The sequence below is a fragment of the Acinonyx jubatus genome, chromosome D1 (genome assembly GCF_027475565.1).
Source record: "Acinonyx jubatus isolate Ajub_Pintada_27869175 chromosome D1, VMU_Ajub_asm_v1.0, whole genome shotgun sequence".
Classification (NCBI taxonomy): Eukaryota; Metazoa; Chordata; class Mammalia; order Carnivora; family Felidae; genus Acinonyx; species Acinonyx jubatus.
The window spans coordinates 106312122-106326033 of NC_069390.1; the positions used below are offsets into that span (position 1 = coordinate 106312122).

At 36.8% G+C, this 13912-nt stretch overlaps 1 protein-coding gene across 9 annotated transcripts in view; it reads left to right on the top strand.

Moving 5' to 3' along the window:
* CD1H11orf65 (chromosome D1 C11orf65 homolog) overlaps positions 1-13912 on the top strand; it is a 62869-nt gene that overhangs the window by 12628 nt on the left and 36329 nt on the right. For all 9 annotated transcript variants that reach the window (XM_027036448.2, XM_053204155.1, XM_015082181.3 and 6 more), the window contains exon 2: positions 5046-5135. In XM_027036448.2, coding sequence (XP_026892249.1) covers positions 5055-5135 — 81 coding nt within the window. In that variant the 5' untranslated portion in view covers positions 5046-5054. The remainder of the gene's footprint in view (positions 1-5045; positions 5136-13912) is intronic.

Consider the following 13912-nt stretch of genomic DNA (forward strand, 5'->3'; position numbering starts at 1 on the left):
TACTGCTAAGTTTGGTTTGGTAGTATTTTGTTCAGGATTTTTGCATCAATATTCGTAGGAATGTTGGTGTGTGGTTTTCTTGTAGTATTTGTCTACCTTTGTATCGGGGTAATGCTGACCTCATAGAACAAGCTAGAAAGTGTTCCCTTCTCTTCAGTTTTTTTGGAAAAGTTTAATAAGGATTGGTAATTTCCTTAAATGTTTGGTGTAATTCACAGTGAAGCCATCAGGTCCAGGGCTTTTATTTGTTGGGAGATTTTTGATTACTGATTCAATCTCCTTATTATAGTTATAGATTTAATCAGATGTTCTGTTTCTTTGTGATTTAGTCTTGGTAGGTTTTGTATTTTTAGGAATTTGTCAGTTTGTCAGTTTCATCAAGTATGTCAAACACAGCTATAAACTGCGACTAGTTCACAGTACTGTTAATGTTTCTTTCATTTCTGCAGAATAAGTAGTAATGTCCTCACTCTCATTCCTGAATTACTAGAAGTAAATTTCTTCTCTGCCTATCTAGCTAAAGATTTGCTAATTTTGTCAATCTTTTCAAAGAATCAGCTTTGGTTTCATTGGTTTACTCTATTGTTTTTCTGTTTTCTGTTTGTTTTTATCTCTTGTTCTAATCTTTCTTCAGCTAGCTTTGGGTTTAGTTTATTCTTTTACTAGTTCTGTAAGTTTTAGTTAGATTGTTGATTTGAGCTGTAAGCTTTCCTTTTAACACTACTTTCACTGCTTTCTGTAAGTTTTGGTATGTTGTGTTTTAGTTTTCATTTTCCTAATTTCCCATGTGATTTCTTCTTTGATCCATTGGTTGTTTAGGAGTATGATGTTTAATTTCCACAAATGTGTAAATTTTCCAGTTTCACCTGTTATTGACTTATAACTTCAAAAGAAGTATATTTCTTTTGAACTATATTGAGATGTAATATGTTGAGGCCTAAGGTATGGTCTTTTCTGGAAAATGTCCACTGTATACCTGAGAAAAATGTGAATGCTGCTGTTATTTGGTAGAATGTTCTGTATTTGCTAGATCAAGTTGATTTATTGTGTTTTTCAAGTCCTCTATTTCCTTGTTTACCTTCTGTCTGGTTGTTCTATCATTATTGAGAGTGGGGTATTGACGTCTCCAACAATTATGGAAAAGCTATATATACAAACATAAATATAATATTATAGATATATATAGATATTATAGAAAAGCTATCTAGAGAGACATATATCTGTGGCATATAAATGTCTAGTCTTCCTTTCAATTCTGTCATTTTTTGCTTCTTATATTTTGCTGGTCTTTTACTAGATACATAAATGTTTATAATTGTTATTTTTTCTTATTGTGTTGAACCTTTTGTTAATGTATAATACCTTTTGTCTATTATAAACTTTTTTGATTTAAAGTCTATTTTGTCTGATATTAAGATAGCCACCTGTCCTCTCTTTTTGGCTACTATGTGCATGGAATATCTTTTTCAGTCTTTTCACTTTCAATCTATGTGTGTCTTTGAATCTAAAGTGAGTCTATTTTAGATAGCATATAGTTTTGTGTTTTTATCCATTCTGCAAGTCTCTGTATTTTGAATAGAGAGTTTAAACCGTTTACATTTAAAGTAATTACTGATAAGGAGGACCTTACTTATGTCATTTTGCTATTTGTTTTCTCTATGATTTATGACTTCTCTGTTTATCATTTTCTGCCTTCTTGTATTCTTTTGTGTTCAGCTGATTTGTTTATAGTGAAACATTTAAATTCATTTCTCATTTCCTTTTGTGTATATTCTATACCTGTTTCCTTTGTGGTTACCATGGAGATTACATCTAACATCCTAAAGTTATAGCACTCCATTGTGAATTTATTCCTCTTTTACACCTCTATCCCAACTCCTTTCAATTGTTGTTATCACAGAATTACACCTTTATACATTGTATGCCCCAAAACATAATCTAATAGTTATTTTAAATATAGTTGTCTCTTAAATTACATAGAAAACAGTATGTGAAATTACAAACCAAAGTTACAATAATACTATTTTTAGACTAATAATTTTTTTAAATATATTGTTCTCAAATCATGTATAAAACAAAAACTTTAGTTACAAACCATTGTTACAGTAACATTGGCTTTTATAACTATCCATATATTTACCTTTATCGAAACTTCTCTTTCTTTATACAATTTTGGGTTACTGTCAAGTGTCCTTCATTTTTCCCTGTAGGACTCTCTTGAGCATTTCTTGCAGGGCAGGTCTAGTGGCAATGAACTTTTACAGCTTTTGTTTATCTTCAGTGTCTTAATTTCTCCCTTACTCTTGAAGGACAGTTTCTCTAGACACAGGATTCTTGCCTGATAGTTTTTTTTCATTGAGAAGTTTGAATATATTGGCCCACTGCCTTCTGACCTCCAAAGTTTCTGATGAGAAATCTGTTAACATATTAAAAATTCTTTGTATGTGATGATTTTTTTTCTCTCTTGCTGTTTTCAAGAGTTTCTCTTTATCTTTGGCTTTCACAGGTTTAATTATAATGTGTCTTGGTGAGGATGTATCTTTTAGTCCATCTTAATTGGAGTTTGTTGAGCTTCTGGGATGTTTATATTTATGTTTTTCATCAAATTTGGCATTTTTCGGGTGCCTGGGTGGCTCAGTTGGTTGAGCGTCCGACTTCAGCTCAGGTCATGATCTCGGAGTCTGTGAGTTCGAGCCACGCGTCGGGCTCTGTGCTGACAGCTCAGAGCCTAGAGCCTGCTTCGGATTCTGTGCCTCCCTCTCTCTCTCTGCCCCTCCCTCTCTCTCTCTCTGCCCCTCCCCCACTCATGCTCTGTCTCTCTTTCTCTCTGTCAAAAATAAATAAACATTAAAAAAAATTAAGTTTGGCGTTTTTCAGCCAGTATTCCTTGAGATATTCTCTCCTCCCGCTTCTCCTTCTCTTTTCCTTCTGGGACTCCCACAGCATGCATGTTGGTCTGCTTACTGGTGTACCATAGGTCTCTTAAGCTCTGCTTACTTTTCTTTCATCTTTTTTCTTTCTGTTTCTCAGACTTGACAATTTCCATTGTTTATCTTCAAGTTATCTTCAAGAATCCAGGCTGGTTACTTTCTTCTGCCTGCTCAACTCTGCCTTTGAATCCCACTAATGAATTGTTCCTTTCAGTTATTCTACTTTTCAGCTTCAGAGTTTCTGTTTGGTCTTTTTTTAGTTTTTGCCTATTTATTGATATTTCCATTTTGTGCATCATTTCTTGAATTTCTCCACATCTTCCTTTAGTTTTTGAGCATCTTTAAGACATTGGTGTTCAGGTCTTTGTCTAGTAGATCTGCCATCAGGTCTTTTTCAGGGTCAGTTTCTATTGATTTTTTAATTTCCTTTGAATGAGACATAATTTTGTGTTTCTTTATATGCCTTACAATTTTGTATTGAAAACTGGATATTTCAGTTTAATAATGCAGGAACTCTGGAAATCAGATTCTTTCCCTTCCCCTGAGTTTACTCTGTGTGTGTGTGTGTGTATGTGTGTGTGTGTGTGTGTGTGTTTAATTGTTATAGGCTACAAGGATCAGTCAAAGATCAGTTTGAATTGTAAACTTAAGGTCTTTTCAGTTCTTTTGTGAATCTGTACCTTTCTCTGGAAATGACTGATAATTTCTCAGTTTTCTCCATATGTGTTGTTATTTTTGAATGTCCTCATTTTTAATATCTGGCTCTCCTAAGGGGAAAGGACAACAATCTAGAGGGAAGGAAAAACCCTTTAAGTTCCCTGGAAGTTGTCAGATGGGAAGGGCTTGCAACAACGGTGGGGGGTGAAGGTGCATCACCAAAGGCTGCCTGCCTGTTTGTCTACACCTGTGTGATCAGAAGCAGCAACCAACAATCAGAGCACAGATCTCCTGGATTGGAGGACAGAGTCCCTTTTTGTCCACCCTGGCTCCCACAAGTGTGCAAGCTGTTCCAGAAACATGTGCACAGCTGCCTGCTGCTGGGGCTGCGGTGAGGGAATGGGTAGCTGCTACTGGGCTAAGAGCAGAAATTGACTAGAGTTAACCACAAGTTACCCCCCAAGCCTTCCCCTGGAAGTTGCAAGCCTTCAGTAGACACCAGAGTTCTAAAATAGTTACGTTAGATTCTGCCAGCACAGTTGTCTAGAAGTGGAGACAGATTCCTGGTGCTTCCTAGTCCACTTTCTTCCCAGGATCCTCTCTGTCTACTGCAGCTTTTTAAAGGACTCATAAACCGTAATGTGTTTCTGACTTCCCTATTACTTATTTCTTCACAGTATTAATAAAAATTATGGGTAGAACTGGTGATTTTGTTTTGTCTTAATAGTCATCTCTTTTTCTGACAATTTAATGCGTGATTGACTAGTCAGCATATTTACAAAGAAGGAAAAATTCTATAATCATCTCTAATTCTAGGTTAGGGGCCTGGGTAAGTTTTTGGGTGAAACTCTGTCATTGTATATGTTGAATAAGAACAATTGATTTGAAGTCATTGAATGGGGTCATGAAAGGTCGTGGATTTTCAACACTAGCTGCCTTGGGTTTAATACTGGCTTTGTTAATCACTATCTGACCATAGGCCTTGAAGTGCAATCTCTATGTCTCTAGCACCAGCATACTGGTAAAATCTACTATGCAAGGTTGTTGTTTAAATTAGAACTGGGTGGCTCAGTTGGTTAAGCATCCAACTTCAGATCAGGTCATGATCTCACAGTTCATAGATTTGAGCCCCACATGAGGCTCTGTGCTGACAGTATGGAGCCTGCTTGAAATTCTCTGTATCCCTCTCTTTGTATCCCTTCCCCTCTCTCTCTCTCAGAAATAAATAAACATTTTTAAAAATAATTAAATAAATTAGAAAAAAGAAACAAATTGGAACATATAAGGCAATCAATAGTAGGTAACAATTTTTATTTTTTATTATAATTATCTTGATACCACATCTCATCTTTATTATTTCCTTTATTCAACTTTCTATTTAACTTTTCATGAGTTCTAGTGAGTTTCACATTGGAGTTTATAAAGAAATTTTAGATATACCCTTTTTGCTTATTTTAGGACTTTCAAATGCCTTGGGAACAGGAATCAGAACTTACAAAGAGGGATAAAGCTGCCAGAGTCATTCAGAGGGCCTGGAAACGTTTTCTTGTGAGTTTGTTTCATTGTTTTGTAATCTTATTGTGATATAATTTATATAGCATAAGGTTCACCTGTTGAAAGTGTATAATTCAATCATTTTTAGTATATTTACAGATTGGTGTACCACCCTTTGCTTTAAAAGCACCCATTTTTTAGAAGTTCAGAAATTTAACATTAATTAATCATTCCATTAGCCTCGCAAATCCTTACTGAGCTCCTGGTCAGGGTCAGGCACTCTGAAAATAACTATGATCACTGAAAGTATCACGAATAGGATCCTTTGGCTTTTACCTCTAAAACTATTTCTTGACTCAGCAATCAGGTTTCTGAGAAAGTGTTAGGGATACATTCATTCACTCATTAAATAGTTATCGAGTACTTGACTCTTGAAGACTTAAAGTTTAATAATAAACTGTATCTGAGTTAATACACTTTGTCATGCTATAGTCTGGATAGAGCTGGTCTCATTGGTGGAAGGAATATTCCAGGTTGACTTACCTGGTTGAGTGAGAGCCAATAACTAAAATGACTTCACTCTTTCTTCTGTGTTTGTAGCAACACTGTCTGCGCCTGATAATTATACGTGAAGTGCGATGGCTCTGTTTCTAACACACATGATCCGTTAATCGAGTCTTAGAAAATAGCTTCCATTATGTGTTTCGTTTGCCTCTTTCAAGCCATAAAACCCCTAACTCTTGATCTCCAATACTAAAATAATAATTTCCTTAAAAAAATTTTTAATGCTTTTTAAAAAAATTTTTTTTAATGTTTATTCTTGAGACAGAGACAGAGCGTGAACAGGGGAGGGGCAGAGAGAGAGGGAGACACAGAATCGGAAACAGGTTATTGGGGCACCTGGGTGGCTAAGTCGGTTAATCATCTGACTTTGGCTCAGGTCATGATCTCACGGTTTCTGAGTTCAAGCCCTGCATCATGCTCTACTGATGCTCAGAGCCTGCTTGGGATTCTCTCTCCCTCTCTCTCTCGCTCTGCTCCTCCTCTGCTGTCTCTCTCTTCCTCTCAAAATAAATAAAAACATAAATTTTTTTTAATTATTTTAATATTTATTCATTTTTGAGAGGCAGAGGCAGAGTATGCATAGGAGAGGAATAGAGAGAGAGAGGGAGACACAGAATCTGAAGCAGGCTCCAGGCTCTGGGCTGGAACCCATGAACTGTGAGGTCATGACCTAAGCTGAGTCAGACACTTAACCAACTGAGCCACGCAGGTGCCCCTAAAATATCTTTCTTAAAATTGTGATCAATTTAGATAAGATCTGTATGTTGAAAGGATTAAAGCGGGTTGTATTTGGAGATCAAATGGTGTCCCATGCAATAGAAGGTGTGACTGAGCAGTTGGATTTAAAAAGTGGTTAGAAACTGAAAAAAAGCAACCATGAAAGCCATGGTTCAAATCCTAGGATAATTTAAATAGTTCTAAGACCCAAAGAGAAAACATTTGATCTTAAATCTCGATATATTCTTTTTCAAGTGGCTCAGAGGAGGTTTTCTAAATAAGGATGCTTAATTTTAACACATTACTTGGCCCAGTAAGTGAGTAATTTGCATAGTCAAACTACTGTAAATGAAGGTATTTTCTTTTGTGTGAATATTTTAAGTCAAAATAATGTATATACTTCTTTCAGTAAAATAATATAGAAGAACTTACAAATAAAAGCACATCTTTTACCCCCTCCTATTCTTCTCTACCCTCATACTCTAAAGGGAAGCACTTTGAACTACTTTTTGTTTTAGATGTTCTGGTAGTTATTTCTGTTTCTATATAACATGCTTGTGTAATTATTTTTTATTTGCCAACTTCAGAAGTGACCTGTTGATTTTCTGCAAAGATAATTGAGAGCTTATCTTACTTACCCGTTACACAGCCCTGCCAGTACCATATGTAATGATTTTTTAGTTCTTCTATTTGTTACCTTTTTTTTTTTTTAATTTTTTTTTTCAGCGTTTATTTATTTTGGGGACAGAGAGAGACAGAGCATGAACGGGGGAGGGGCAGAGAGAGAGGGAGACACAGAATCAGAAACAGGCTCCAGGCTCTGAGCCATCAGCCCAGAGCCCGACGCGGGGCTCGAACTCACGGACCACGAGATCGTGACCTGGCTGAAGTCGGACGCTTAACCGACTGCGCCACCCAGGCGCCCCTCTATTTGTTACCTTAATTTTTGTTTAAGTTTATTTATTTTGTGAGAGAGATGGGGTAAGAGGCAGAGAGAGAGGGAGGGGCAGAGAGAGAGAATCCCAAGCAGGCTGTGAGCTGTCAGCACAGAGGGGGACATGTTGCTCAAACTAACAAACTGTAAGATTATGACCTGAGCCAAAATCAAGAGTCAGGGTATAGCCGACTGAGCCACCCAGACGCCCTTATTGCCTTATTTCTTTACAGCACAGAGCCTGGAGCCTGCTTGGGATTCTTTGTTAATGTCTCTCTCTGCTACTCCCCCATTCACACTCTGTCTCTCTCTCAAAAATAAATTTTAAAAAACATTTAAACATTTTTTAAAAAAAGAATTTAAACCTGGGGCATCTGGGTGGACCAGTTGGTTAAGTGACCTACTTTGGCTGAGGTAATGATCTCATGGCTCATGAGTTTGAGCCCTGCGTCGGGCTCTGTGCTGACAGCTCAAAGCCTGGAGCCTGCTTCAGATTCTGTGTCTCCCTCTCTCTCAAAAATAAATAAACGTTAAAAAGAGCATGTTTAAACCTTTGTTTCTTGTTCCATCATGTTAACATAGGATTATGTGACTCCTTATTATGTCTGATGAAGATATAAATATCCCAACCCCCCACCTTTTTTTTTAACCTATTCTCCCAATCTTCAAACCCCCAAATCCCATTACATCTACTAGTACACTGTCAATATTCACTTGGAGGAGTTTCTCATATATCCTGGGCACAAGTCCTTTATTGAATACATGTGTGGCAGGTATTTTCTCCAGACACTGCATTCTTAAAGATGTTTTTTTTGATAATGAGAAGTCTTTCATTTTAATTAAGTCCAATTTAATCCCTTGTTCTTTATGGTTAGTGCTTTCTCTGTCCTGTTTAAGAGATGTTTGCCCAGGGGTTCCTGGGTGGCTTGGTCGGTTGAATGTCTTGGGTCGCAGTCTCAGGGTTCATAGGTTTGAACCTGACATCGGGCTCTCTGCTGTCAGCACGGAGCCTGCTTCCAATCCTCTGTTCTCCTCTCTTTGCCCCTCCCCCACTCGTTCTCGTTCTCTCTCTCTCTCTCTCTCTCTCTTTCTCTCTCTCTCAAAAATGAATAAACATTAAAAAATGAAAAAGAAATGTTTGCCTAAAGAGGTGACAATATCAGAACTTACCCAGTGGGAAAAGATCCTAAGGCAGACGTCCAGCTCAGCCAACACAATATTACGTGTCAATTATATTGAAATAAATCTGGGGGGAAATGTTTAATCCAAAGCCAGGATATATTTTCCTTAAGCTTTTTCTAGATGCTTGATTGCTTTTGTTGTAGGTTGAGATCTACCTCTCAAATTAATGTTTGTGTGTGATAAGAGGTGTAGGCAAAGTTCATTTTTGTCTTTATGGATAACCAAATGATTAAGTCCTTTTACTGAAAACACTAGATCATGTCTCCATATATGTGAAGTGTTTCTGTGGTCTCTGTTCATTTGCATTGGTTTATTTGTCTTTATTTGGGTCAGTACCACACTGTCTTAGTAACTATAGCTTTGTCGTAAGTGTGGGTATCAAAATCCTCCAACTGTGATGCTCTTCATGATTATCACAGCTATTTTAGGGCTTTTGCATTTCCATTTAAATAACAGAATCAATTTATTAATTTTTGCAAAAATATTTGTGGGAATTATAATTGGGATTGCATTAGGATCAGTTTGGGGGAGAACTGACATTTTACTACTCCAAGTTTTCATGAACCTGGTACATATCTTCATGTTTTAGATCTTTAAAAATTTTTCTCCACAACGTTTTATAGTTTGCAGTGTAGAAGTCTTATGTATCTTTCATTTAACTTACGGGTATTTGACATTGTTTGATGCTACTGTGAGTGGTATTAATTTCAGTTTTATTTTCTAATTGTTCATTTCTAGTTTATAGAAATATAATTTATTTTTATCTGCTGGCCTAGTATGCACTTATTATTTCTAATTGATTTTTTATAGACACCTTTGGATTTACTACCTAATCATGTCATGTCTGAATGACTTTTGTTTTTTTCTTTGTAAACTTTATACCTATTACTTCTTTTTCTTTATTGTACTCCAGCACAATATTGCACTTTATTACCCTCCCAGAGAATCCCAAGCAGGCTCCATGCTATCCGTGCAGAGCCTGACACGGAGCTCGATCTCACAAACTGTGAGATCATGACCTGAGCCTGAGCCGGAATCAAGGGTTAAACATTTAACCAACTGAGCTACCCAGATGTCCCTATTACCTTTCACTTTAAAATATTTTACAGTTTCCATTGTGATTTTTTTTGACCCATCAGTTATTTAGAAGTATGTTATTTAATTACCAAATATTTAGAAGTTTTCTAGTTACCTTTCTGTTACTGATTTCTGGTTTGATTCTGAGGCCAGTAATTTATATAATTTTTTTAAATTCAATTTAATTTTTTATTTTTTTTAAATTTACATCCAAATTAGTTAGCATATAGTGAAACAATGATTTCAGGAGTAGATTCCTTAATGCCCCTTACCCATTTAGCCCATCCCCCCTCCCAGTAACCCTCAGTTTGTTCTCCATATTTATGGGTCTCTTTGGTTTTGTCCCCCTCCCTGTTTTTATATTATTTTTGTTTCCCTTCCCTTATGTTCGTCTGTTTTGTCTCTTAAAGTCCTCATATGTGTGAAGTCATGTGACTTTTGTCTTTCTCTGAATAATTTCACTTAGCATGATACCCTCCAGTTCCATCCACATAGTTGCAAATGGCAAGATTTCATTCTTTTTGATTGCTGAGTACTACTCCATTGTATATATATGCCACATCTTCTTCATCCATTCATCCATCGATGGTCATTTGGGCTCTTTCCATACTTTGGCTATTGTTGATAGTGCTACTATAAACATGGGGGTGCATGTGTCCCTTCGAAACAGCACACCTGTATCCTGTGGATAAATGCCTAATAGTGCAATTGCTGGGTCGTAGGGTATTTCTATTTTTAGTTTTTTGAGAAACCTCCATACTGTTTTCCAGAGTGGCTGCACCAGCTTGCATTGCCACCAACAATGCAAAAGAGATCCTCTTTCTCCGCATCCTCGCCAACATCTGTTGTTGCCTGAGTTGTTCATGTTAGCCATTCTGACAGGTGTCAGATGGTATCTCAGTGTGGTTTTGATTTGTATTTTTCTGATGATGAGTGATGTGGAGCACTTTTTCATGTGTCTTTTGGCCATCTGGATGTCTTCCTTGGAGAAGTGTCTATTCATGTCTTTGGCCCATTTCTTCAGTGGATTGTTTTTTGGGTGTTGAGTTTGATAAGTTCTTCATAGATTTTGGATACTAACCCTGTATCTGATACGTCATTTGCAAATATCTTCTCCCATTCTGCCGGTTGCCTTTTAGTTTTGCTGATTGTTTCCTTCACTGTGCAGAAGCTTTTTATTTTGATGAGGTCCCAGTAGTTCATTTTTGCTTTTGTTTCCCTTGACTCCAGAGATGTGTTGAGTAAGAAGTTGCTGCGGGCAAGATCAAAGAGGTTTTTGCTTGCTTTCGCCTCAAGGATTTTGATGGCTTCCTGTCTTCCATTGAGGTCTTTCACCCATTTTGAGTTTATTTTTGTGTATGTTGTAAGAAAGTGGTCCAGGTTCATTCTTCTGCATGTCGCTGTCCAGTGTCCCAGCACCACTTGTTGAAGAGACTGTCTTTATTCCACTGGATATTCTTTCCTGCTTTGTCAAAGATTAGTTGGCCATACAGTTGTGGGTCCATTGTGGGTTCTCTATTCTGTTCCATTGATCTGACTGTCTGTTCTTGTGCCACTACCATACTGTCTTGATGATTACGGCTTTGTAGTATAGCTTGAAGTCTGGTATTGTGATGCCTCCTGCTTTGGTTTTCTTTTTCAGGATTGCTTTGGCTATTTGGGGTCTTTTCTGGTTCCATACAAATTTTAGAATTATTTGTTCTAGCTCTGTGAAGAATGCTGGTGTTACTTTGATAGGGATTGCATTGAATAGGTAGATTGCTTTGGGTAGTATCGACATTTTAACAATATTTGTTCTTCCTATCCAGGAGCATGGAATCTTTTTCCATTTTTCGGTGTCTTCTTCAATTTCTTTCATAAGCTTTCTATAGTTTTCAGTGTATAGATATTCCACCTCTTTGGTTAGATTTATTCCTAGGTATTCTATGTTTTTTTGTGCAACTGTAAGAGGGATCGATTCCTTGATTTCTCTTTCTATCGCTTCATTGTTGGTGTATAGGAATGCAACTGATTTCTGTGCATTGATTTTATACCCTGCCACTTTGCTGAATTCATGAATCAATTTTAGCAGTTTTTCGGTGGAATCTTTTGGGTTTTTCATGTAGAGCATCATGTCATCTGCGAAGAGTGAAACTTTGACCTCCTCCTGGCCGATTTGGATGCCTTTTATTCCTTTGTGTTGTCTGATTGCAGAGGCTAAGACTTCCAATACTATGTTGAATAACAGTGGCGAGAGTGGACATCCCTGTCTTGTTCCTGACCTTAGGGGAAAAGCTCTCAGTTTTTCCCCATTGAGGATGAAATTAGCGTTGGGTCATTCATATATGGCTTTTATGATCTTGAGGTCTGCTCCTTCTATCCCTACTTTCTTGAGGGTTTTTATCAAGAAATCATGCTGTATTTTGTCAAATGCTTTCTCTGCATTTATTGAGAGGATTATATGGTTCTTGTCCTTTCTTTTATTGATGTGATGAATCACCAAGTTAATTGTTTTGCAGATATTGAACCAGCCCTGCCTCCCAGGTATAAATCCCATTTGGTTGTGGTGAATAGTTTTTTTAATGTATTGTTGGATCCGGTTGGCTCATATCTTGTTGAGGATTTTTGCATCCATGTTTATCAGGGAAATTGGTCTATAGTTCTCCTTTTTAGTGGGGTCTCTGTCTGGTTTTGGAATCAAGGTAATGCTGGCTTCATAGAAAGAGTTTGGAAGTTTTCCTTCCATTTCTATTTTTTGGAACAGTTTCAAGAGAATAGGTGTTAACTCTTCCTTAAATGTTTGGTATAATTCCTCTGGAAAGCCATCTGGCTCTGGACTCTTGTTTTTTGGGAGGGTTTGTTTTTGTTTTTTTTATTACTAATTTGATTTCTTTACTGGTTATGGGTCTGTTCACATTTTCTATATCTTTCTGTTTCAGTTTTGGTAGTGTATATGTTTCTAGGAATTTGTCCATTTCTTCCAGATTACCCATTTTATTGGCATAAAATTGCTCATAATATTCTCTTATTATTGTTTTTATTTCTGTTGTGTTGGTTGTGATCTCTCCTGTTTCATTCTTGATTTTATTTATTTGGGTCCTTTCCTTTTTCTTCTTGATCCAACTGGCTAGTGGTTTATCAATTTTGTTAATTTTTTCAAAGAACCAGCTTCTGGTTTCATTGATCTGTTTTACTGGGTTTTTTTTGGTTTCAGTAGCATTAATTTATGCTCTAATCTTTATGATTTCCTGTCTTCTGCTGGTTTTGGGTTTTATTTGCTGATCTTTTTCCAGGTCCTTAAGGCATAAGGTTAGGTTGTGTATCTGAGATCTTTCTTCCTTCTTTAGGAAGGCCTGGATTGCTATATACTTTTCTCTTATGACCGCCTTTGCTGCGTCCCAGAGGTTTTGGGTTGTGGTGTTATCATTTTCATTGACTTCCATATACTTTTTAGTTTCATCTTTAACTGCTTGGTTAGCCCATTCATTCTTTAGTAGGATGTTCTTCAGTCTCCAAGTATTTGTTACCTTTCCAAATTTTTTCTTGTGGTTGATTTCAAGTTTCATAGCATTGTCGTCTGAAAATATGCATGGTATGATCTCAGTCTTTTTGTACTTACTTAGGGCTGATTTGTGTCCCAGTATATGGTCTATTCTGGAGAACGTTCCATGTGCACTGGAGAAGAATGTATATTCTGCTGCTTTAGGATGAAATGTTCTGAATATATCTGTTAAGTCCATCTGGTCCAGTGTGTCATTCAAAACCATTGTTTCCTTGTTGATTTTTTTATTAGATGATCTGTCCATTGCTGTGAGTGGGGTGTTGAAGTCTCCTACTATTAAGGTATTACTATCGATGAGTTTCCTGATGTTTGTGTTTAATTGATTTATATATTTGGGTGCTCTCACATTTGGCGCATAAATTTTTATAATTGTTAGGTCTTCTTGGTGTATAGACCCCTTGATTATGGTATAATGCCCTTCTGCATCCCTTGATACAGTCTTTATTTTAAAGTCTAGCTTGTCTGATATAAGTATGGCTACTCCGGCTTTCTTTTGTTGACCATTAGCATGTTAGATGGTTCTCCATCCCCTTATTTTCAATCGGAAGGTGTCTTTAGGTCTAAAGTGGGTCTCTTGTGAACAGCATATAGATGGATCTTGTTCTTTTAACCATTCTGTTACCCTGTGTCTTTTGATTGGAGCATTGAGTCCATTGACGTTTAGAGTGAATACTGAAAGATATGAATTTATTGCCATTATGATGCTTGTAGAGTTGGAGTTTCTGGTGGTGTTCTCTGGTCCTTTCTAATCTTTTGTTGCTTTTGGTATTTATATATATATATATATATTTTTTTTTTTTTTTCATCTTTTCTCTC